This window comes from Natrix helvetica (assembly GCF_964273705.1).
Source record: "Natrix helvetica genome assembly, chromosome: 1".
NCBI lineage: Eukaryota > Metazoa > Chordata > Lepidosauria > Squamata > Natricidae > Natrix > Natrix helvetica.
The window spans coordinates 90,419,171-90,445,315 of NC_138548.1; the positions used below are offsets into that span (position 1 = coordinate 90,419,171).

General features: G+C 41.0%; 2 protein-coding genes across 5 annotated transcripts in view; both read left to right on the forward strand.

Annotated features, from left to right (window-relative positions):
* Nucleotides 1-1,166: 1,166 nt before the first annotated feature.
* FGF19 (fibroblast growth factor 19) lies at nucleotides 1,167-10,420 on the forward strand. Its single transcript, XM_081939297.1, has 3 exons — nucleotides 1,167-1,621; nucleotides 2,299-2,402; nucleotides 8,039-10,420. Exons 1-3 carry the CDS (start codon nucleotides 1,384-1,386, stop codon nucleotides 8,366-8,368), a joined length of 672 nt encoding a protein of 223 aa, XP_081795423.1. The 5' UTR covers nucleotides 1,167-1,383; the 3' UTR covers nucleotides 8,369-10,420.
* Nucleotides 10,421-20,128: 9,708 nt separating this feature from the next.
* LTO1 (LTO1 maturation factor of ABCE1) overlaps nucleotides 20,129-26,145 on the forward strand; it is a 29,103-nt gene continuing 23,086 nt past the window's right edge. For 2 of the 4 annotated variants that reach the window (XM_081939663.1, XM_081939662.1), the window contains exons 1-4: nucleotides 20,129-20,266; nucleotides 22,658-22,763; nucleotides 22,946-23,016; nucleotides 26,022-26,139. In XM_081939663.1, coding sequence (XP_081795789.1) covers nucleotides 20,208-20,266; nucleotides 22,658-22,763; nucleotides 22,946-23,016; nucleotides 26,022-26,139 — 354 coding nt within the window. In that variant the 5' untranslated portion in view covers nucleotides 20,129-20,207. Of the gene's footprint in view, nucleotides 20,267-20,292; nucleotides 20,590-22,657; nucleotides 22,764-22,945; nucleotides 23,017-26,021; nucleotides 26,140-26,145 lie in introns of those variants that run through there. The other 2 variants (XM_081939664.1, XM_081939665.1) reach the window with 2 other exon arrangements.

The window sequence follows — 26,145 nt, forward strand, 5'->3', positions numbered from 1 at the left end:
CTAATTTACAGTTAGGTGTGGATTTTTTTTAAAGCTCCTTTATATCGACTATTTTGTAAAACTCCAAAAGCAGCCTAAAAGCAGCCCCTTCCCCTCTCCCGGGCTGCCTGCAGATGTTGCTCTTCGTTTTCCAGCTTTCCTCAATTCAAAGCGCTGTTGCATCAGCCGACGCGCTTGGGCACCTTGGGGAACAAAGATGGCTGGAGGTGGGTTGTGGGAGAGGCGATTTTCCGGGTCATTTGGCAATTGCATTCAGATTTAAACTTCCTTTAATCGCCCCGCAGTTCTTCTCTCCCGCCTCCTCCTCCCCCGAAATGTGTGGTCTCTAAAAGTGCAACCCGCCCTTGCCTCGCTCCTATATTCTTTCCACAGATGCCCACGCCGAAAGGAAGCTCTAGTTTTGTGCGGGTTAAACGCAACAGTGTATAGGTGTGCAAAAAACAAAACAAAACACGAATACAATCCCTTCCCGAACAAACAGGCTTTTTGAGGAGGGAAGGATGAGTGAGATCTTGTAGGGAGGGGTCCGATTTCGTAAAAAGCCCCCTTTTCGTTCTCTCTCTCTCTCTCTCTCTCTCCTCTCTCCTCTCTCCTCTCTTTCAACTCTCTCTCTCTCACACTCATCTCTCTCTTTTCTCTCTCTCATTTCTCTCTCTCCTCTCTTTCTCTCTCCTCTTTCTCTCTCTCAACTCTCTCCCTCTCCCTCTCCTCTCCCTCCCTCCCTCCCTCCCTCCCTCCCTCTCCCTCTCTCTCTCTCTCTCTCTCTCTCTCTCCAGAGGTTCCCGCACTTTTGCTTTGCACGCCGATCTCGCGGCTGTGGCTATTCTTTACCCCTCGGGACGTCAACGGATCGAGTAGGGGAAGGAAGAGACCCCGAGCGGCCTGGGAAAGAGAATCCCACCGGCGAAGGTGGCTTTCTCTCCCGCGACCGATCCAAGGCAGCCGGGCAGGAAGGCGAGGCGAGTTAGGGAAGAGTGCTGGCGATGTGGAAAGCCATCCCTGCTCCTTTGTAATGCGAGCTCCTCGCCCCAGAGCAGGTCAGAAGCTGAAGCCTGAAGGGTGTCCCCCAGGGCAGTGATGTCATCCAGATCAATACGACGGGGCGGGAATTGGCCAGAGCACTTGCTCGGGAGCGGGGGTCTGTATTGGAATCGGTATTCGCCTTATCGATTGAGCTGATCAGCGAGAGCTATAAAAGGAAGGGGCTTGCCCGCGGCTTCCGACACTCGCTCCCGAAGCCCCTCCATTCCCCCGGCTGGCATCTCTTCGCCCTCCCCAGCGTAGGAACCTCGCGGCGCGGTGCTTACGGTCTTTCGGCTTGGAGGGAAGCGCCCCCCCTCAACCCCGTTCCCCACCCCACCCCCAGCCGCACGTTCTGCTAGGATGGGGATGGAGGTCTGCAGAACCCGCGCCGCGCCCCTGGCTCTGCTGGGCCTTTGCTTGGCTACGGCCGTCAAGTCGGTGCCTCTGACCGATGCTGGACCGCACGTCTACTACGGCTGGGGGGACCCTATCCGGTTCAGGCACCTCTACACGGCCAGCCGGCACGGACTCTTCAGCTATTTCCTGAGGATCCATGAGGACGGCCGAGTGGACGGCGTCGCTACTCAGAACCGACACAGTAAGTAGCATCAACGCTCAGACGCGGCTCCTTCCTCCCTCTTTCAAGCAGGTCATCCCGTCCTTCCCCCACTTTTGGAAGCGGGGAGGCTTCCCTCAACTCCCTGCGTCTTAACCCAAGCCATTTCCCCTTCTTCCTTTTTCGTGACCCCTTTGAATCTCCGCTCGCTCCCGGAGACGCCAGGACAACCCAGATCCTGAAATAACCCCGGGCATTGGGACTTTGGAAGGAGCACCCTCCACCCAATTGCTTCCTCCTCTTTACAAAGATCCCTGCTTTTGTCCATGGGCTCGCTCCAGGGATGTATTAACCCTTAAGCGGACTAGTGCTTAGGGCACCAAGCCCAAAGGGGGCACCACAAAGATGAGAAAGAAAGAAAGAAAGAAAGAAAGAAAGAAAGAAAGAAAGAAAGAAAGAAAGAAAGAAAGAAAGAAAGAAAGAAAGAAAGAAAGAAAGAAAGAAAGAAAGAAAGAAAGAAGATTTGTACAGTATGTACAAAGGGGCACCAAGATTTGGAAGTGCTTAAGGCACCAGTGAGCGTTACTCAGCCACTGACTCGCTCTGTCCCATCTGGGGGGGGGGGGAGAGGGGAGAGATCCTTTCCTTTCCCCGAGGGCAATTTTCCCTCCCACGGAGTACACTAATCGTACAACGGTTTGTTTGTCCCGCCCGGGCAGGTTTGCTGGAGATCCGAGCAGTAGCGCTTCGCACGGTGGCCATCAAGGGCGTGCACAGCTCCCGCTACCTGTGTATGGAAGAGGAAGGCAAGCTGCACGGGCGGGTGAGTGACTAAACTGGTAAAAGAAAAAAAGAAAAAAACACGACGGGGGCCAGGCTAAGCCTTTTCTTACGTCTCCTTTCCTCCCGGTCGGGAAGGGCTTTGTCTTTGCCTCTCCGCTCCCAACCAGGCGAGACGCGCCCCACGCGGGGACTTGGGACAAGTTGCGCCAAGAAGGGCGCGCTTTTAAGCAAAGGGGCTCTTTAAAGCAAAGGTTGCAGCGCGAAAGGAGGAGTTTATTTGGGCTCGCCAGAAGAAGAAGAGGAGGGGGGGTTCACACAGGACCGCCAAGTGTTACAGGATACTGATAATTTACACGGGGTTTTTAGAAGGAATAGTGGAGATGAAAGAGAAGCAACGGTCTTGGGCGCTACTTCTGCAGCCACTGCCGGCAGCCTAGAGGCGGGCTCAGGCACATTCCACAACTTACACGGCTACAGAGTTACTATTTGTTTACGTTTCTTTGGGGACCTGTTTTCGGGGCTCCAGGCAAGAAGATAGATCCTTATCGCGCCCTGTCCTCACGGCAACCTTTGAGGGAGGGGAGGCGGAGAAATAAGCGGGTAAATCTCTGGAGAGGCCACCCACTAAGCTTGCTGGCTCGCTAGCGATTTCTGTATGGGTCCGTCCGCCCCCGCCCCCCCCCCCCCCGCAGCCAGATACAGCTCTCCATCCCTGGCATGGAGAAAAGAATCCGGACCTCGCGTTCTTTACTGAATGGTGTCAGCTCCCTCTGCTCGTGGTTTCCTTCTATTTCAGAAGGAAATAAGTTCACAAAGCTTTTCTGTTGGTTAGCCTCCTTTAATACTATGGAAGGGGTAGATTATGTCCTTGAGGAGGTGGCCAGTAGAAAATAATAAAACTTAGGTGCTATTTCTGATCAATTAATGAGACCCTTTACACTGTGTTCCCTTTGCATTGTGTTAGTAGCAAGCAGAGTTGTATAGGAACTAGATAAGAGTTGGTATTACAGCAGAATCCAAAGGGCGGAAAGCGAACTATTGACTTCATCTGCTGGTCATCTGGAATTTTGCAGCAAGGTGTGGCACTCTGAAATCCGACTTTAAAAAAAAAGCCTGCAGAAAGGGGAGCATTGCAGTCTAGCAAGCAGGATAAATAAGAAAAGAGAGAAAGGAACAGAAGCTGGCAGGGTGTTTGCGAATTTTCCAGAATGCTTTTTGCCTCTGGCTACCTCAACCTTTGAGCACCAGAAATGCAAGTATAAAAATTAGGAACCACCTTTGGTGGGAAGGTAACAGTATTCTGTGCGCCTTTGGCATTTAGTCATGCTGGCCACATGACCATGGAGACGTCTTCAGACAGCCCTGGCTCTTTGGTTTTGAAACGGAGATGAGCTTCTCCCATTAGAGTCAGGAACGACTAGCACATATGTGCAAGGGGAACCTTTACCTTTAATGTGCTATATAGTGGCCTGAACAGCAGAACAGTAGAGTAGATGTAGCTGTGGAACTCCTTTTATTTAGATTTTAAAAAGTCCAAATGGCCAGTGTTATAATTTTTGCTAATGAATGAAGGACTTAAAACATTAACTTAAATAGTTTGGGTCTTTTCCCCTGTTTTCTCCACACCAAGTATAGATATTAGGTAGCATATAAGATTTAATAATAAATAAGTATAAATAAAGATATAAATATCCTACTGATTGGTAGCAATGGTCATCAGTGTTACATAGCTCCCTCTATCACCCAAATGTAATTTCTCAACAGAATCTCAGGGTCACCCAAACATAACATTATTCTGTCCTATTGAAATCAATATTCCTAATTCAATTTCAAATTGGAAAATAAGAATACAGTAAGTTGCAGTACATTAAACTGGAGCCCTCATTCAACTAACCTGAACAGGGCAAGAAAAATCCCTATTTTCAGTTATTTTTTAATCCTGTTGTTTTCATGGACATTCCAAGAACTGAATGCGTAGTCGATGACACAGCAATTTTTTTTGCTTATTTTTGGCTGGGAAGGGCATTCTTATATTTTACATATACTGCTTCTTATGTGCTTTTAAAGGTATTACTTTAGATAATTACTATCACTGCTTCCATTCATAATGCGCAGCCTGTTACATTAAAATTCACTTCCTTTCAAAAATGAAAATACGTAGTGTACTAAAAGTTAACTTTTCAATAGTAACTCGAGATTTAAACAGTGGGCTTCAAATCTGACATACTTTCTGCTTGTAAATAACAATAATATTTTCAAAACTGTCTCATTAAAATAAGAATTAGCATGTATCCTCCCAAAGTATTGCTTATCTATGTAATTTTGTTCAATTATATCTATTTAGAACTCAATTTTGCTAAGCATACCACTAAATACACTCAATTAAACTCTGAATTGTGAGTTTTTTTATTTTAATGAATCAATGAATCAATACAATGAAACAGGCTATAGTCCTATACACCAAAACAATAATTGGGACAATTTATTTATTGCTTATATTTCTCCTTTCTTTCAAGTGCTTAAAAGCAGTGTACGTGGCACCCACTTGTCCAGTTTTCTTTACAAGCCTGCAATGTATAGTAGTTTTGCCTGAAAGATAATGAACAGCCCCAAATATTCAGTGATCTTCCATAACTGAAGCAGGATTTTAAATCAGATTTTCCCCTTGTCTTCATCTAACATTTGGAGCATGGTTTTCTTTCTTCCCCTGGGTTTATGGTATGTTGGTGGGAGGAATTTTGGATGTACTTCTTTTTTTAAACTGTTTAGCTTATTGTAGGGCATGCACTACTATTTTTACATACTTCCTACTCAATTCCTACCATAATCACAATGGTGGCAAAACACGGTACTGATTTTCAAAGTTGTGCTATTAAATGAATTGTCATGATGGCAACTTCACATTTCAAGCTGTTGCTAATCTTGACAAAAGAGTAAAAACATGTTTTCCAAATGATTGACCACCCAATCTATTGGTGAAGAAGCAAGAACCTCTATTTGAAGCCTATGTGACTCTCTGAAGGAATTCTACTATAAAATACTCAGCAATAAGCGATGGGATTTTCAGTCTGTTCTGTATGCCAGATAAATGTATGGCGCAGATGCTTGACTGAGAAAGAGCTTGTGCAAGAACACCATTTCTCTTATCATTGAAGCAGTCTACGTAATCAGCAATACTTTTTTTAATTGACCAAGAGTTCAGTTACCTCTAAAGACTGAACCAGAGTAACACCAGAGTTTTAGGAAAAACAGCAGTGGCACAAAGGGACTAAAACTTTCTGAAATGATAGTCACATTCTTCACAGTGTTAACATTTCTGAATTAAGAATGGACACCTTTGTTTCTGTTGCTCTGAATATAAAATATATTTGTTCCATTTACATCACCAAAGGATTTTTATTGCAGCTTTCCCCAGTTTGGTGTTCTCCAGATGTCCAGGGTCTTAGCTTCCAGCAGAATGTCCAGTAATTTGGGGGACTGAAGTTCAATTAGGACTATCAGATATGGGTTGGAAAAGCAAGGATGAGCATGCAAGGGCAGGAAGGAGAGTTTTCTAAAAATCTTTCAGACTTTCCAGTGATTGTCCAGATTTTTGAAGTTTGTTACATGACAAAGTATGTGGGAATTTCCTCGTGGGAAGGCATTGTGGTTCCCACCAAGTGAAAATACATACATAAAATGTATATTTCTTAAAAGGCAAACCCTCTCCCCCAACAACTTACACGGGTAGCCCTTGACTTCCCATCATAACTGAACCTAAAATTTCTATTGTGAGATGGTTGATTAAGTTTTGCCCCATTTTATGGCCACAGGTGTTAACTGGATCTCTGCAGGTATTAAGACCTGGTTGTTAAGTGAATCTCGCTTCCCCTTTAGCTTTGCCTGTCAGGTGGTCACAAAGCATGATCACATGATCCTGGAACACTGCAACCGTCTTAAATATGAGTCAGCTCCCAAGCATTTGAATTTTGATCATATGACTAGGGGGATGCATCAACAGTCATGTGTGGAAAATGGGCATGTCACTTTTTCTATGCCATTATAACTTTGAACTGTCACTAAACAAACTGTTGTAAATTGAGGACTATTGTATTTCTGTGAGGTTGTCCAGGAGTATGTATTGAGAAATAGACCCATTACAACTGTAAAAATGTCTGGGTGGCACTGTCCTTAAGCAACTATTGTGCAAAGGTTGCTTTGGCATCATCGAATACAATTGGCAATTTTCAGTGGCCAAAGTTTGCAACTAATCTGAATATGCCAAAAGTATTTATATTATTTTATTTATAGCTAATACAAATAAAATGTAATTGATACAACTAATTCAAATCATTTTATTTAATACTTTTTTATTTCTGTTACATTACAAAATAATTTGGTAATGACTTTTGTTGACTTTGAAGGCTGCAGCTAAGATTTCCTGGTTTAATTCCACACTAGAGCGTTATGTTAATAAGCCTGGAATAGGCTTTATAACAATCTTCATTCCATTATTCGCATAATTCAAAATTCTGCATCTGTGTTTTTATTGAATATAGAAATCCCCCTTATAATCTAGGGCAAGGGTTGACAAACTAGTATGCACCAGATTGTTTTGGCTACAATTCTAACAATTATTTACCATTAGCCATGCTGCTAAAACTATTGAGAACTGAAGCTCAAAATATCTCAAAGTTACCTGATCTAAGCAGATGCCAAACTGAGATACTGAAGGGACATAAGTAAGTCAGATTGACACTGCTTATTTGTCCCATTAGGTGGTTAAAAAAAGAAACTCATTCAGTACTTTAACCCATAATTAAGTCTTGCATGACAACATTTTTATCATGCCCCAGTCTCATATACCACGGAAATTTCTTTGTTGTTTTCCACAGCAGATAGTAGTACCCACAAAAGCATTCAGTTCGAACTATGATAATTCCTTTATTTTTTATGCATAGTGAAAACAACACGTGAGCAATTAATTGCTTGATGAGCAATCAGGAATTAAAATTGGAGAAATCAAAATGAACCTTGTTGTAAAATTGATCGCCATTCCTTAGTAACTTGTTGCAGACTATAAGGAAAGGTAAAGGTAAAGGTTCCCCTCGCACATATGTGTTAGTTGTTCCCAACTCTAAGGGGCAGTGCTCGTCTCTGTTTCAAAGTCAAAGACCCAGCGCTGTCTGAAGATGTCTCCATAGTCATGTGGCCAGCTAAATGCTGAAGGTGCACGGAATGCTGATATTTTCCCACCAAAGGTGGTCCCTATTTTTCTACTTGCATGTTTACATGCTTTCAAACTGCTAGGTTGGCAGACATTGGGACAAGTAACGGGAGCTCATTCCATTACGCGGCACTAGGGATTCGAACTGCCGAACTGCCATCCTTTCTGATCGATAAGCTTAGCGTCTTAGCCACTGAACCACCCTGCGTTACAGACTATACTTAGTTATGAATGTTTCTTATTACTTAATTTATAAAGACTTCCTCTGTTTCTTCTTCAGATTCCCTGAAGATCATTTTAGTAAAATAAGAACTTCAATTTAATCTTTCTAAGGAATATCATATTTAATTATCATGTAGAGAAATAGATAATTCCATTGATTATTTGGACAATGTTGCTTCATCTGCCATTTAAGAGACTTATGAACACATGCAACATGTAGTAATGTTTACTTTTTATTTTATTTTCAGCTTATATATACCACAGAGAATTGCTCATTTGAAGAGGAGATACGTCCAGATGGCTACAACACCTACAAGTCAAAGAAATATGGAATCTTCGTGTCTTTAAGTAATGCCAGGCAAAGACAACAATACAAAGGAAAAGACTTTCTTCCCTTGTCTCATTTCTTACCTATGATGAACAGTATGCCAGTGGAAACTACAGATTTTGGAGAATATAGTGATACCAGGCAAAATTTGAAATCTGGTATTTTTCATCAACCAGTTGAAACTGACAGCATGGATCCCTTTGGTATCACTTCTGAAGTATCCTTAATACAAAGTCCTAGTTTTGGTTAGTAATTTCTGTTTTGTTAATTACCGGTAGATTTTATAGAGATGTTATCAAGAGGTTAGGATTTGTTAAAGTGATAACTTAAACCATGACAAACATATACATATGATTACTACCTTCATAAAGTAATACTAATTCCAAAAAAGCTATACTCATTCACCCACTTTTTCTCTCATCTGTAAAATAGTAAGAAACGTTCCTTCTAAATGTTTTATTTAGGAATGAGAAACATTCAAAGCCTGCAGATTTTCTTTTGCTTTGGAAGATCTTTGGAAAGATAAACCCATAAAAACTTTACTGCTTCATTACTTCCAATTACCTCTGAGTCCCCACTGTTCACTCAAAGAATGGGTAATTCCTGTTCAATGTATTTAAACAGAATAGTGTTAGAAATAAATTAGCCACAACTAAGTAAACAAAAGGGATTTGTACATTTTTTTACACATGCTAGATCACACTATGTTTTGCAGACTCTGTTTTTTTAAGGAAATTGGCTATTAGAAGGTAATTATCATAATTAAGGTAATATAAACTTCAACTAATAGGAAAAATTAAATAATATTGCTGTCATGTTTTATTAGCAAGACAATGTTTGTTGCTAAATGGTATAAAGACTTCCAGGGATGTGAGTTTGTTCATGAACAATTGCAACTGTGTGAAGAGCTAAATTTTTGAAAAAACAAAATTAGTTAGGCTGCTATCTGGGAAAACAAAGAAAAAATGATGCAGCTAAATCATTCCGATTTCCCTATTGATTGACAACAAATGTCTATTTTGCTTACTGAATAATGTTCTAAAACTAAAATGACATAAAATCTATATTCAGTTTTAATCATTCACTTACAGATTGGATAACTTTGTCCAGACTTTCTACCGCATAATAATTGTTTTTTTTCCAATGAAAGTAACATTAATTGTCAACAAATATAGATGAGTATGTTTTTTCCAACAAGTTACTTTCCTGATGTGCTGTGATTGAAATTCCCAGAGTTCTCAGACATTGCCTGATTCACCTCAGTAGCTCCAGGTTGATGAAGGCAGGCCAAATGGATAAAAGCTGCCATTTCATATATGAGATGCTTTGGATGTAGTCCAGGCTCTTTTAAATTCCTAATGAAAGTGATGCAATATAATCCACATTAAAGTCAGAAGTAGTTCCCAAAATGTTTGTTGTACAAATGGGCTTTCTTGGGTTTTTTTTCCCCCCTTGAAAATGTTTTGCTTCTCATCCAAAAGCTTATTCAGAACTTTTCAAGAAGCTTCAATGAGAAGCAAAATGTTTTCAAGGAAAAAACCAAGAAAAGTCGAGTTGCCTTTCAGTGTCTTTTAAACAACACCTTTGGGACAACCATGGCCGTGGAAGACTGGGAACCTCCATAGCAGGAGTGAAATCCAGCACGTTCTGACAGGTTCTGGAGAACATGTAGCAGAAATTTTGAGTAGTTTGGAGAACCAGTATCAGAAATCGTGAGTAGTTCGGAGAACCGGCAAATGCCACCTTTGGCTGGCCCTAGAGTAGGGTAGAAATGGAGATTTTGCAGTATCCCTCCCCTGCCATGCCCACCAAGCCACACACCCCAAGCCACCCCACGCCCAACAAGCCACACCCACAGAACCGGTAGTAAAAAAAATTGAATTTCACCACTGCTCCATAGACATTTAGCAGGACTTTATATATATTTTTCTGTATGAATATTTTACAAGTTAAGATTTCAATAATTATATTTTGGAAATTTGAAATAAAGTTTGGGACATTATTCTTTTTAAAAAGTTCTTGTATATAATAAGGTTGTACAGAAATCAGAAGAAAACATTTTCTTCAACTAGCACTTCATTGTCAATGCTCTATTTATGATTAATTTATTAAACACATGCATCCGTTTATTTTCTTACTGTATTTATACTTAAATGTATATTTATGTATTCCAATTTTGCCACTGGATAAATATGTAGTAGATTTTTGTAATCGTAAAATGGTAAAAACAAAACAAACTTTTAAGAATTACATGTAAAAACTTTAGCTGTAATGTACAACATTTTAATAGAAATAAAATATAAAACGAGTCACCTGGCTTCCTTCAACCGATAATACATGATTTAACTCTTTAAAAACATTTCACCAGTAAAAGATGGATTTTGTGACGGGGACATATTTTGCAAATCAATCAAACATGCTTATAATTTTGTATTTATTTTGATTTATGCATTTGTAGGTCAGGTTTTGGAGAACTATCCAGCATATTGAGATCTTGACTGCAAATGATGTACCTGTAATGTAATGCTTGTACCTTACCTCTCCTCTCTCTGGGGTCTCAGGTGTTATATCTTTTATGAATAATTTCAAGCACAATTGTTGCAACCTTCAATACTCTTATATTTGCCGATTTACAATAACTTTTTTAAAAAGACAATGATTCCATTAAGAGTTCTTTCTAGGGCAGGTTTGTGTGGAAGATTGCTGCCACAGATTAACATGGCATTGTTTATTTATTTATCCAATTTATATAGTTGTCCATCCACCAAACCAATTACTCTTCCAGCCTTTTAACCTACCTTTCCTGTGCAGGGGTTAAAGTGTGGTATTGCAGGCAAACTCTGCCCACAGTCTGGATTTCGATCCTGACAGGGCTCAATATTGACTCCGCCTTCCATCCTTCTGAGGTCGGTACAATGAGGGCCCAGATTGTTGGGGGCAGAGTATGCTGTAAAGCACTATGAGATGGTATCTAAGTCTAAATGCTATTGCTACTGCTTGACCTCACAATTCAAAGGGAGCCTGGAATATCCACAATGGATTACTCAGTCAACGATGCAGTTGAGTAACATGTGGAAAATGTCTTAAAAATTCTGTTCTAGAAGGAAGGTTTTCCTATCCTGCGGCAATGCCGATGAGGTAACATTCAATTTCCTTTGATGTATTCAGTAAAGACTACAAGATAAGATAAAGCTGAAGGCAATTTTCTGCATTGCAAGATCCATTCCTACCTTCTTAAACAGAAATGTGTTCCATGTCCTAGGTTATTTCTTTCCCTTAAGCAAGGAAAGTATTGCCTTGAACTATAGATTATTTATTTTAAATGCTAGCTTTTAAATGTCACTCATGTGACAACCCTGAAGAAATGACACTTGGCTACAATGTAAAGTAGTGCGTATACAGCTTATACAACAGTGTAAATGTGCTGTCCCCTCAAAATAATGCAACACACAGCCATTAATGTCTAAACTGCTGGAAACAAAAATGTGACGGGGTGTATTCACTTCTGTGATATACTGTATATTAAGAGAAAACTGAATGAAATTCAATTGCCAATTTGCTTTGTCCTCCCAAAAAGCATTTCCTCTTCCCCCTTTTCATTACACATATGATTACCAGACCCAGAAGAACCTAAATTTATTTTTGTAAGCCACCCAAAGTCACTGAGAGTGTGTAGGGCAGCCATATAAGTTTTCTTAAACAAATACATAGAAAAATAAATATTACACTTCCTTGGCTTATAGAAACGAATCAGATTTACAATTTTAGTAGATAGTTTAAAAAAAATGAAAAAAATGAAACCTGCAATATACAGATAGTCCTCCACTTACAATAGTTTAATTAACAACCAAAGTTATGTCACTGAGAAAAATGATATGATCATTTCTCACGCTTACAACCATTGCATCATTCCCTGTGAACAAAAATCAGATGCTTGGCAACTGATTCATGTTGATAACAACTGCAATGTCTCAGGGTCACGTGATCCCCCTTTGCAACTTTCCGGCAAGCAAAGTCAGTGGGAAAACCAAATTCACTTAGTGAATCTGAGCTTGATTGTTGGCCTGCAGACATTTCATTACCCAACTAAGTAACATCATCAATGAAATGTCTGTAAGCAAAGGCACTGATAATGTTACCTAATTGGGTAATGAACTGTCTGCTGGCAAACAAGCAAGCTTAGAGAACACCAAGGACGCCAGAGTTCAACTATGGTACATTCAGACTCTTTCTGCTTAGTCCTGATTTTTTCACCATTATCAGAGGAGCTAAATCTTCCCTCTTCAGTTCAGCCATTAAAGTCTACTAATGCTTATTTCAATTATTATTGCCTATTAGAAGTAGCTTAGTGATTCATATTACTTTTTCTGCCTGGTGGTCGCAATGGATGGAAGAGTACTAATTGAAACTATTAAATATAAGACAATAACTGAGCATTTCTTCTCTCTCTCTCTTTCTCTTCTCTCTCATCTCTCTCTCATCTCTTTTTTCTCTCTCATCTCTCTTTTCTCTCACTCTTTTCTCATCTCTCTTTTTCTCTCCTCCCCCCCCCCCCTTCATACTTCTGGTTTATTTATCACATTTATGAAGCCTCCAATCTCTAACTACTCAAATGAGTTTTCAAGAAGACAGCAACATAACTGATACAAAATAAAATACAAAACTGTCAAATACATAATACCTTTATAATAATCTTGTATGTGGCTCTAGTACAGGGATGTCTAAACTTGGCAACTTTAAGACAAGCTGGTTTCTGAGCCACGTTTTTACAACTTTCAGGAAGGCTGCAAAAATGGGGAGCATTCTTGCTTCAGAGCACAAGCCATTCCAGAACAACTCCCACCAAATATGGCTCCCCCTTCTCCCATCATGCCTCTCAGTAGGTGGGGGAACTTCCACAGACATTCTGTTTACTCAGAATGGGTGGGTTAAGCAGCCTTATAGACACAAAATCCCTGAGCCATAAAGGGCTTTATAGGTGATAACCAGCATTTTGAATTGCATTCAGGCGGCTATCGCTAGCCAATGCAATTCCCACAGGACTGGTGTTAAATGGCAATAATGAAGTTGTCCAGGAAGACCCGGGGCCATGCTATTTTACCCCAGCTGGAGTTTCTGGGTGGTTATCAAGAACATCTTTATGTAAAGCAAATTACAGTAATCCAGGCAAACGGGTGATCACTGTCAATGCAGGGCGTCTTCTATGGAAAGAATGCCATAAATTGTGCACTGGATGGAGCTGGGCAAGACCTTCCAGACCATGGACGGTAGATCCAGATCCTATTTTTCTGAGAGCAGCTGCGAGAGCTCAGGACTCCAAAAATTAAGGGCCTGCTATCCAGTGGTGGGTTTCAAATTTTTTTAGAACCTCTTCTGTAGGTGTGGCCTGCTTTGTGGGAGTGGCTTGCTGGCCATGTGACCAAGTGGGAGTGGCTTGGCAGTCATGTGACTGGGTGGCCGTGGCCAACTTATAAAATGTGGTGAAACTCACTTAACAACGCTCTTGCTTAGCAACCAAAATGTTGGCTCAGAAACTCTGGCATTTGAAGCACGCAAGACCCTTGCACCCCTAACCCTTTAGGAAAAAATACCTAGGGGTGTTCAAACTTGACAGCTTTAAGACTTGTGGACTTCAACTCCCAGAATTCCTCCTCGGACTTTTCATCTTGATGATGTGCGGACGGGCGGGGGAGGGAACTGGAATTGGTTCTAAACGGCACGGTAGATTTTTGGAACCTCTTCTATAGAAGAGGTTAGAACTGGCAGGAACCCACCCCTGCTGCTATCCATAGGGAAGTGCAACCCCCTGAAAAACCAACGTTGGTACAACCCCAGAATCAATAAGCTTTTAAATAAATAGCTGCTTTGTTTTGCTTGGGTTGAGTCTAGCTTGGGTATCCAGACTCTAAAAGATGTGGATCAAGACCTCAGATCCTGACTACAAGTACTGCAGGTCGTCCTTGGACGTACGACTGCAATTAAGGCCAAAGGTTTGTTGCTAAGGTGATCACATGACCTGGGAAACGGCAACTCTCATAAATACGAGTCTGTTGCCAAGCATCCGGATTTTGGTCACGTGACAATACCGTAACAGTCGTAACTGGGGGGAAATGATCGTAAGTCACTTTTTTCAGTGCCGTTGTAACTTTGAACGGTCACTAAATGAACTGTTGTATGTCGAGGAGTACCTGTATTGGAACCACCTAGAATTTGGCATAAGATAGGTAGCGGCATAAATGTTTTAAATCAGGGGTGTCAAACTAAATTTCTTCGAGGACCGGATCAGCATTGTAGTTCTCTTCCACGGGCACGGGTGTGGGGTGGGGTATCTGCATGCGGCCCCTTCCGTGCCTTATTTGTGCCTTCCAGGACCCCCTGCAGCACTCTGCTGGCTGGAAATGGGCCATGCGGAGACTCCCATGCGACCCATTTTTGGCCAGCAGAGCGCTACTGGAAGCTGGGGAGGCCAAAATCGGGCTGCCCTGCACAGCCTGTTTGTGGGCTGTTTGCAGCCAGCAGAATGCTGAAGGAGGCCATGGTGGGTGAAAATGAGGCAGAGGCGGGGAGGCTGCATGTGGGTTGTTTTAGCTGGCAGAGGCACCACGGGCCAGTCCTTTGATCTTTCCAGGCAGGCTCCACGGGCCAGATTTAAGTGGGCCCGATCTGGCACATTAACTTTCCTTACTGGCAGATTACTTTCCTTAGTGGCGCATAAATGTTAGCATGTAAATGTTAAGTAGGATTCTGTATTGTAAATGCAGTTCCTTGCTATTTCTTTCTTTATCCAACTTATTTCTAAGTGATCACAATTTATGTATTTTACTTATTTATTAAACAGATTTATATGGCTGCCTAACTCACACACGGTGTTTCTAGAAGGCTTACAACATTAAAAATCAACAGTATAAAACCGACCCACCCACCTTGACAGTAGCAAACCTAATGTCAGCGTTCCAAATATCATGCAGAATTAAATCAGAGTCCAAGGCAGAGCTATACTTAAAGTTCAAATTTAATAAGACAGACATGTTGGCGACAAACTGTGGAATCCCAAATCTAAAGCTTCCTGGGATTCCACCCAGTTGAAAGTTCATGATCTTATTCCCACACCCATAAATCCATCACATGGTCCAATCTTCTTCGGCCACGCTGGCATTTCTACCCATCTAGTTCTGGTCAGATGCAGAGGTGCGGAGACAAAAGATGACCTTGGGCTTCTAGAAAGGAATTACAACAACACATTCCACAATTCTACTCCTTTCTATTCCCCCTCCCAATTACTACACTAATAAAACAGCATAATGAAATAATAGAAAGTGTGGCAGGCCAAAGATTCTAAAAAGGAATATAACTGCAGGCCTGACACCCAATCATACAAGCCACAGGATTACCTCTGTACCAACCTGGGGTCCCCAGGCCTGTTGACAGAGCCATGTCTTTGGGGCTTTCCAGAAAAGCAGCAAAAATGGGGGGCCAACCTTATTTCCAAGAGAATGATATTCCAAATAGAGGAAGACACTACACAGAGAATTTGGGGTCAATTCTGTTGACAGTCACCATTTGACTTTACTACTAGAATGAATGTTAACTGCTTAAGGCACAATTCTTAAGCATGTTTGTTCAACAGATAGTTCACTGTGTCGTGATTAACTTCAGGCAAGTAAACATAAAGTCCAAGCTGTACTTTACACAAACTGTAAAAGAAGAGGCAGGCCATGTTTCTGCAGCTAAAATTCAGCCTCCAAGAGCATGCTGATAATCGTATGAAATCCACAATGCAAGTAAGAATAAACATTCAGTTCATTATCTCAAATTTTGCAGGTAGCATTGAGGAGTTGCTTGGGCCTTTAAAATGAGAATTGTGACACTGTCTTTTTGTTTGTGTGTGTGTGTGTGTGTGTGTGTGTGTGTTTGGGGGGGGGGTGTCCACTGATGCTCCTCTCCCCCAAAGTTCCAGGACACTGCATATAAACTATAGACTAGAGTTGCTCAACTTTATTTTAAACTTAAATGATACAGGACACTCTTTCAATTATTTAGAATTGCTCTTTATTTTTGAAAATAAATTGCCTAAGCAGATCCTATAACAGCAACAACAGAAACAAAACAAAAAGTATCCCTCAAAGCTATTACAACATACATTAGTGTTTTAAAGTTTTGAACCCTTTTGAATGTTCAATATTTCTGCATAATTTGTCCTAACACATGATCTGTTCTCTCCAGTGATGTGCAGTCAGGTGAGGCAAGTGAGGCACAGCCTCACCACTCTCATCATGAAAAAAAAAAGTAAAAGGAAAAAGCTGAGCTAGTTACTGCCTCACCGTGGATGACTCTGCTTAACTGTTAAAAAAAGCTGGAAAAGGTATGTGTGGGTTGGAGGGAGGGAGAGGAATTCAAACTTCATCCACCTGGTGCTGTGCAGGGCTTTGGGCAAAGGCTGGAGGGAAGGACCCTGGCTCGCTTGTGCTCTCCCTCCCCAAGAGTAGTTTGATTGCAGGCAGAGCCACGTTATGGGGCCGGTGTGTGTGCTACAGCATGGCTCTTTGCCTGGCTTCCTGCCTCCTCCTGTGGTCTCCTTACTGGTGCTCTCCCTCCCCAAGTGTAGTGACTTCCTCCCCAGGCCCCCATTCATTTCTCTCTCTCACACACACAGCTGGATAAAACTATATAAAAATCTAGCTCAGCTTCACTGATTATAAGTTTGAAAAGGCAACGTGGCTCTGCCTGCAATCAAACTACACTTGGGGAGGGAGAGCACAAGTGAGCACTGAGGAGACAACAGGAGGAGGCAGGAAGCCAGGCAAAGAGCCATGCTGTAGTACACACACTTCCCCCCAGCCTCTTTCTTTTGGAGGGGGGGGGATGGCAGAGGAGCTGCTTTCAAGCCACTGGAAAAGATATCCAATCCAACTTTTGTGTGTGTGGGGGTTTGTTTGAGAGTGAGTGAGAGAGGGAAGGGGTAGGAGAGATAGTCCAATCCAACTTCTGTGTGTGTGTGTGTGTGTGTGTGTGTGTGTGTGTGTGTTTGAGAGAGGGGGAGGAAGGGAGAGAGGGAGGAAGGAGGGGAAGGAGAAGAAAAAGAAAAAGAAAGAAGGAGCAAAGGAGAAAAACAAATGCTGTCGCTTTAAATTGGAACTGAGCATGCCTGGCTGTGGAATTCTGGGAGTTGAAGTCCACAAGTCTAAAAATATTTGAAACCCAGCACTGTGTCAGTGCCTCACCAGTCATAAACCTCACCGCACGTCACTGCTCTACACAAATGTTAAAACATCAGAACTGTACAGCACAAATACTCATAGACATGTTGCTTTTGCTGATAAGCATGGTTTCCCCTCCCCACCCAAAAAATAAATAAATCAGCAGAACAACTTTCAGAGGCAAACTTTAATGTTGTTTGTAAATTCAGATATGAAAATATTAACTAACATTTTCCCCAATTTGAATGCCAAACAGTGCATATTGCACGTTTTAATATATATTAAGCTTTCAGGAGCTGCAGTAAGATTCACATATTGGATCAGGTTAACTGTAGCTCACAAAAGTTTATGCCTTTTAATAATATTTGCTGGTCTGAAAATGTGCTGCCAGAGTGTTTTTTTTTAATTTAACACTAGTGTGATTAATATATTGAACATTAGTGTTTGTATTCGAGGAGCAAAAGCAATACAGTAGCACACACCTTATTTAGCTTTCCAGGTGAAAGTTATACATTCTTTCAGTTTTCCTATAAACAATTACAAGTAGCTGAAGTGGGTGTTTATAGAAGGAAGGCCTGACTGATAGTGTTAGAAAGATTACTCTTTCTTGTTTCAAGAGATGAGATTATCTGTGTATCTGACCAAGGCACTTTAATGGTTATGTCTTGGGTGTTTAGAGCATCTTTGAGAAGAAAGAAAGAAAGAAAGAAAGAAAGAAAGAAAGAAAGAAAGAAAGAAAGAAAGAAAGAAAGAAAGAAAGAAAGAAAGAAAGAAAGAAAAGGAAGGGAGGGAAGGAAGCCAGGATGATGTAATAATGAGGGATTAGATTTAGATGCAGAGACTCAGATTTAAGTTCCAGTTTAGACATGGAATTCATTAGATAATCCAAAGATAATCATATTTCTTTCCTTAATATAATTTATAAGTTTTATGTGTCATTCAACCATGAATATATTAATATTTATTTGTATTTGTAAACCAATGTAAGTCTTGGGGAACAAATATGAATCTCAGAATCTTTGTGAGATCGAAGGCTTTTGAAAGTTGGAGGATTGTAAAAATGGATGTGGCACAGATTCCCACTGTTCCTGTTTATTAGGCTTGTATAGATAGTCCTCAACTTACAGCTGTTCATTTAGTGACCGTTCAAAGTTACAACAGCACTGAAAAAAATCTACTTATGACCATTTTTCACTTACAACCTTTGCAGCATCCCCACGTGGTCACGTGATCAAAATTCGGATGCTTGGCAATTGATCCATACTTTATGACCGTTGCTATATCCCAGAGTCATGTCATTTTGCAACCTTCTGACAAGCAAAGTCAATGGGGAAGCCAGGTTCATTTAACAACTGGGCTACTAACTTATCAACTGCAGTGATTCACTTAACAACGATGACAAGAAAGGTTGTAAAACGGGCCCAAACTCACTTAACAAATGTGTCACTTAAGACAAATTTTGGGCGCAGTTGTGGTCATAAGTTGAGGACTGCCTCAAGAGCTCTTGATAATGTACTGCTATTTCCCAAATATAAGATAGATTGCAGAGGGAGAAATTGACAATGAGGTACTAGATCAGGGGATCATGCTGGCTGGGGAATTCTGGGAGTTGAAGTCCACAAGTCTTAAAAGTTCCCAAGTTTGGACACCCCTGCACTAGATCATGAATTTAGGGCCTGGGACCCACTTGTGTTTAGAAATAGTTACTCTTTTCTGATCGTGGCCTGTAAAAGCAACGTGTTTCCCTCTGAAGCAAACCTGAGAGCACCAAACATAAAATTGTTGGGGAATAGGAAAATTCCCCCTCCTTCGGAAAAAATAAAACTAAGATAATTTGAGGTGCTGATGCTAGCTCCATTTTAATTCAGGCAGAGAAAAGCTATGAGCAGCTTCAAGAAATCAGAGTGATGCTTTGTGGTGGGGATAGCAGTAAAAACAATCCCGCCAAGGTACAAGGATAACATTTTCTGGAGAAGGTTGGAAAAGGCGGGAGAAAAAAAGAAGAGGATGACCAGCTGTAAATCTCAGTAAGGACTCAGTTGCTGCATGAACCAGTTGCAACTGGCTAAAACAGGGGTGTCCAAACTTGGGAACTTTAAGACTTGTGGACTTCAACTCCCAGAATTCCCCGGAGTTGAAGTCCACAAGTCTTAAAGTTCCCAAGTTTGGACACCCCTGGGCTAAAATGATCAGTGGCCAGATCACCAAGGAGAAACCAACGTGATTTAATGGCACATACTGGTAACTGGGCAATTGCTTTCAGGTTTATTATATTATTTCAATTTTTGTAAATTGCAATGTAATCCTGTTGAAAGAAAAGATTTTTTAAAAAACCCAATGGCCTATTTAATTATCGGAACTGCTTTACAACAATACAAACAGTAAAGAAGGAAAGGAAAGAAAGCCACGGAAGGCATTCTCCCCCCCCCCCACCCCGTTATTAAACTAATGTAGTTACCGATCCTCTAATTTGGCCCTAGTAAGAACAATTTAAGGACAAAGGCATTCAAAACGGCGTCACCTATGCTCATGGCAATACTCTCTCATCTCTGTCAAGCAGAATTCGGTGGGAAAATGCACCCAGCAACCAAATCCGTGCCGCAATAAGCGCCACCTGGGAAAGAGCCCGAGGAAGCCTGCACTTTCCAAAACAAACAGATGCACTTTCCAAAACAAACTCCCGTCTCTTTTCCGAGGGAGACTTGCTCCCTCTAGCGGCTAACGTGGGAAGAACGGAGGCGCGCCGACAGACCTTCCCAACCTCCTCGAAAGAGCCTTCGGCTTGTGACGTGAGCCAGCGCATGCGCAATAAGGCCGCATTCGTTTGGTCCTTGCGGCTTGCCGTCGGTGGAAGAGGCGAACGGAGCGGCGGTTGGGGACTCGTCGAAAGCCATGGCGGCCGCTGAAGGGGAGAGCGACCCCTTCGATGCTATCGTCATGGCAGAAAGGAGGTAGGACTTGTTCGTCACGTTGGCGCCGCCGCTTCCCGACGAAGAACTTTCCCCCTTTCTTTTTGGCACTGAACGGGACGGGGAAGGCCAAACGGGGCCGAGTAGCGGCATCCTCCCTTCAGCACCTTCCTCTGCTTTAATGTCTGTCCCGCAGAAAGCGGGAGAAATTCGTGGCTGAGGCTACGCTGAGGTTCCCCTGCCAAGTGGCTCCTCCGGTAACGATTCGGTTTGGTGAAGGGTCGCTCTAGAAAGGGTGCAGAGAAGAGCAGCGAAGATGATTAGGGGACTGGAGACTACAACATATGAATGGTTGCTGGAATTGGGTATGTCTAGTTTAATGAAAAGAAGGGGTGGGGGGACAGGATAGCAGTGCTTCAATATCTCAGAGAGTGCTACAAAGAAGAGGGAGTCAAGCTATTCTCCAAAGCACCTGAGGGCAGGACAAGAAGCAATGGGTGGAAACTAATCAAGAAGAGAAGAAACCTAGAACTAAGAAGAAATTTCCTGACAGTTAGAACATTTGATCAGTGGAACAACTTGCCTTCAGAAGTTGTGAATGATCCAACACTGGAAGTTTTTAAGAAGAGATTAGACAACCATTTGTCTGAAATTGTATAGGGTTTCCTGCCTGATCAGGGGGTTAGACTAGAAGACCACCAAAGTCCCTTCCAACTCTGTTATTCTGTTAACTTTCCCCGGACCTCTTGCTTTAAAATGCCCTCTGCTCCTCAAAGGTTGCTAAATTCCAGTTTCCGGCAGTAATTAATGAGCAAGGCAATAGAATAGACTCTTCTTTCTTGTTAGACAGCACCACCAACCTGATATTCTGTAGATATTTTGTACCAACTCTCAAGAGTCCCCAGCTACCATGACTTGTGTAGCTCAGTGCCTTAGGCAAACTCTAGGCAGAATGTTCCCTTTCTGCCCTCAAAGAAATCTGCGGTTAGACTGTCTTAAACTGCTCTTCTACTAAAAGCGATTTCTAAAACCAGGGACTGTGACTCAGCAACTGCAGACAGCCAATCACCCAACCCAAAATCAGACCAGGACTCAGAAAGTTATTTAAAGGCTAGGGCTCCCCCAGACAAGCACAATACAAAGCACACTGAAGATGACTCCTCGAGGGAGGACCAAACGTTTGCAACCAAATTGCCAAGCTCCGAACTCAAACCAGCAACCTAACTACCAACCTGAGCTACTAATCTACAAAGACATTTCAAAGGTTTTCATGACTGGATTTATCACTGCATGGTAGAATTTCTGATTTCTTTCTCTTCGTCTGGTCTTGGCAGAGATGTGAAGACAGGGGAAAGTTTTATATGCCAACTATGAAGTAAAAAAACCCCTTGGGTGAAAATTTGCCTCAGCGGTTCAAGTCCTTATTCAGAAAGGAAAGAATGCTTAGGTCATCTAAGAAATTGGTTACTCTTCCTGCTTTCCTCAAACTGTAAAATGAGTTGGCTCATAAGTACAGTGTAATGAAACTGATAATTGTCCTAGGTTTTTTCAAGGTGGTGGCCTTCAGCTGTATTTAATTGCCCATCTCCATTCTTTTTAGCCATGCTGATCAGAAGTTGAAGGCTTGACATCAGTAGGCTTGATGTTATATAACCTATAAAGTAATCTCTCTATTCCCATGGCTCATAATAACAGCTTGTTTTGGTGCATCCTTATAGTCATGTGTTTTAAAGGAGATAGAAATGTGTTTTATGCTGTATTTATTTTGCAGTTTTAAGATTTTTTGTTTTTCAAGGCAAACAGTTTGCCTAGTTTTTTTTAAAGTAGGCATAAAATAGTCGGCAGTGAAAGAATTATTGCAAGATATAATAGGATACATTACAGGTTCAGTAACATTGTGAGTGTGATGCGAATCGATCCAGTTCTGTTGAATGGCAAAAGCCATAATTAAGTTACATGCTTAGGAAAAGGAAAATAAATACTCCTCAAGATGACAGTGCTGACCCACATCAATCTTACAATTTGTTAGCCTTGTAGCTTAACAAATTTAGATTGAATCTGACTACATTGATTGAACCTGACTCAATTCAGAGAGTTGTTGTGGGGAAAATAAGAGGATATGTTTGCTGCCTTGACTTTTTTGTAATAATAATAATAAAGACAGAATACAAATAAGACTTGCAGAATCAGAGATAAACCTTACAGAATTCAGTAAGACTTGGCATCCAAGCAAGTATGTATGCCGTAGTTTATATGGGATTACAAGCTAAATGAATTTACATTCAAACCGCATATTATATAACAATTGCTTAAATCCATTTGAAATTAATTGGAATGTAGTGGATTATGTTGAATAAACATGCATGGCAGTTAAATGAAACGATACACTTATATGTATTTATATGGCTTGCTCTTTCAAAATCTTTTAAACAGATTTCATGGTGAAGGCTATCAAGATGGTTATGCTGAAGGAGTCCGTGCTGGTGTTGTTGAAGGAAGGCAACATGGACTACAGCAGGGTGCCAGAATTGGCTCAGAAGTACGTTTTGAAAACTAAAATTAGTTTTTTGATTTAAAAAAAGCCGTATTCTCTTCAGTGTCTACGCTGAAATGTATATTACACTAAGTGAATTTTGTAGTTTTTATAGCTCTGTAACTATAAACATGAGAAAAGTTAGTGATTTTAAAACAAAATAAAATAATCACATCTCAAATTTACAGATAGGGTCATACCTTGGTTTTGCACTGACGTGGCAACAGTTGCTTCAGAAAACATCAGATGAAAAATGCAGGTAATTTTTTTTGGGGGGGGGTAGGGGTAATTGTTACCCACTGGATTGGATCAAATTTTGCATCCTGAATATGGAACAGCTTCTTATTGTCAAGGAATTTATTTGATCCAGTGAGGAATTCTTGGGGGAATGCTGATTTGGGAGACAGATTTTGTTATTTCTCCTGCTCTGCTGGAAATTTGTTCTGGAGTATTGTGCAGTTCCTGTCATTGGAAAATATGTAGAAATTGGTAGCAACAGAGAAAGGAGAAAATCAGTAAAATATTCTCCCGCCTTTTTTTCCTTTCTATCAGTGGCAGCATTCTCAACAGTATACTGTTCAGTATATTATTGTTGCTAGAAGGACATTTTATATTCAAATGCTTTTCTTGTGGATTTAACTAATTTCCAGAAAAAGAACTATTTTTTTCTGCTTTCTGCATTAAAAACAGCCTAGTATGGTAAGGAAGAAAATATTGCAAATGCAAATGAAGAGGAAATTGATGACAACCTAAAATATACATCAGAGTACCGGATGAAATTAGATTGTGTTTGTGTGTGTGTGTGGAATTCCATTAATTGAAAGTGTATCAGCAATTGTACAAGGATGAAATTAATTGGATATTACTTCAGCAGTGTATTGGCAAACTTAAGCAGAAACATAATAGCTTTTAGTTTTTAGATGTTTTCAAGTGCAACAACCTATGGTGTTTCCTGGAACTGATATTGTCAGTTTTACTAGATGTAACTGTTTAAACTTACTACACTTTTCATTTTGATTTAGCTGTGTAATAATAATATATACATTTATTAAATGTATATGCCCAACTCTAGTGACTGGGTGGTTTACAATTGTTAAAAAATGGAACAGTGCAAAAAATGCAAACATAGCAAAGAACAAAATACAAGCATAGCAAAGTCCTGATAAGTAGCACTATTTAATTGATTGAAGCTGGAGCATGCAACCCTGCCAGGTTGAACCAGTTAGTTAAATACTGGGGGGGCGGAGATCCCGCAAGTAACCTGATCCTATTCTATGTAGTATTTATATTTTATCTGTACCTTGAATTGCACCTGGAAGAAACTGGCAACCAGTGCAGCTTGTGAAGATGCGTAACATAGATATATTGAGGCATGCCTACCACTGTCTGTGCTTCTGCATTATGGACCAGGTGGTCTTTCAGGGTAGCCCTACTTAGAACATGTTGCAGTAATCAAGCTGTGAGGTGACAGTGCATGACCATCTCTCTGAGGGGCCCCATGTGCTAGGAAAGAGTGTAATTGGTACAGTAGATGAGCCTAGGTAAAAGCCTTTTGGTCACAGCTGCCACATCTCAATGGGTAGAACTGTGAGTCCAAGAGACCCTCCCAAATTGTGCATAATCCTTGAATGGGGAAAAGCAACCCCATCCAAGATCAACATGAATATCCCCAGATCTGAGAAGTAAAAACACCTGCTGTTTTCAGACATTGGAACAGAACCTCAACTTGGCTGCCTCAGAATCAAAATATATAACAGATATCATCAAAATATTGATGATATTGAACCCAAAGTGGCTGGTGACCTCAACCAGAGGTCTCATGTAAATGCTGAAAAAGAGGGAGCGAAAATAGCACCTGAGGTCCTCCACCAATAGGAAGCCTAGGGAATAATCTTTCACCACCAAGTAACACCAACTGGACTAGCCCTGGAGAAAGGGAGAGATTCACTGTAAAATGGTGCCCCCAATGCCCCCACCCCCCACCCATGGAGCTGGCTCAGAAGGATACTGTGGCTGATGGTATCAAAAGACACCAAGAGATCAAGAACCGTAAGGATGACCAAAGCTGTCTCAGTACTAAATCCCATCTTGAAACTTGACTGGAATGTGTCTAGCTAATCCATTTCCTCCAGATAATCCATTGCTTTGCTGCAGACTGTCTACCTTTTGAGCAATCTTCCCCAAGGAGGGAAAGTTGGAGACTGGTGAATAGTTATTGAAAACCATTGGTCCATAGATAGCCTCTTGAAAAGGGGGCACACTGCTGCCTCTTTCAAGGCTGGGGACAAACACCTTCCCCTTCATTATGCTGCTTTCATAACCTAAGAGGAACCTGGATGCAGAAAATAAGTGGCTGAATTGATAGTAGAGAGAGCCCTGTTTATTTTCTCAGGATTCACCATCTCAAACTCATCTTAGGTCATACCACTAGATTGCAGCCAAATCACTGCAGCACTGCAGCCTGCGCTGTATTATTGTAGTACATTGGAAGTGCCTGGTAAATTGTTTAGATCGTGCGGATGCAGTTTCCATTTCCTTTTTCTGTTAAAGAGGTGGTTTTTAATTGGCAATAATCTACTAAAGATCTGAGAGGAGATCAAATGTAGAGGAATATCTATGCTTTATTATTTGGAATTTGTCATTTTCAATTTTGCGTATGGGGAGGATGGTTTTAAGTTTTACCTCATTTTTCTCATAGTCTTATTGATTTATAAAGGTATCTTAAAAGAAGAGAATGAAACTCCATTCATGGGCAGATTGTTCCAAAATCGTTCATTCATATATGATGAAATGCTACAAAACAAATAAAGTGACATTTTCTACTTCCATTACCTGGTGATAATGCTGCCTATAAGATGTGGATTTGGAATGATAGATTTGATACACTGTTGACAGGGAGCAAATGTTCTGAATTATAAACACATAACCACCTGCTGCTCTATTAATGGAGGTAAAGAAGGAAACAGTTGGAATTGATCCATAATTCTAAATAGTCTTGAGTGTTTTTATACTCAACTGTATATTTTGTCTTCATAGACACCATTGATTCTAAATACTGTGCTGTCTGCATTATTTGAGCCTCTATTATAATAATTAATTATTTTATTAATGATAGTGAACAATAGGCTTGGTTTTCTGAGTTACCCATCTTCTAAGTGTAATGTTAGAACTGACAGAAGTAGTAAAATATTTTAAAACAAGGTGATATGTAGATGAACTTTGAAAATAACTGTGTGTGACATTATTAAATCAATTTTATTTCAGTAAAAAGATAAAAGTCCTGGAGCAATTAATAGAGATGATTCAAAATTTTCCTTTGGAAGATCCAGTTTATGACAAACTTCAAGATGACTTGGAGAAAATTAGGGGACGGTTTAAACAAGTATGT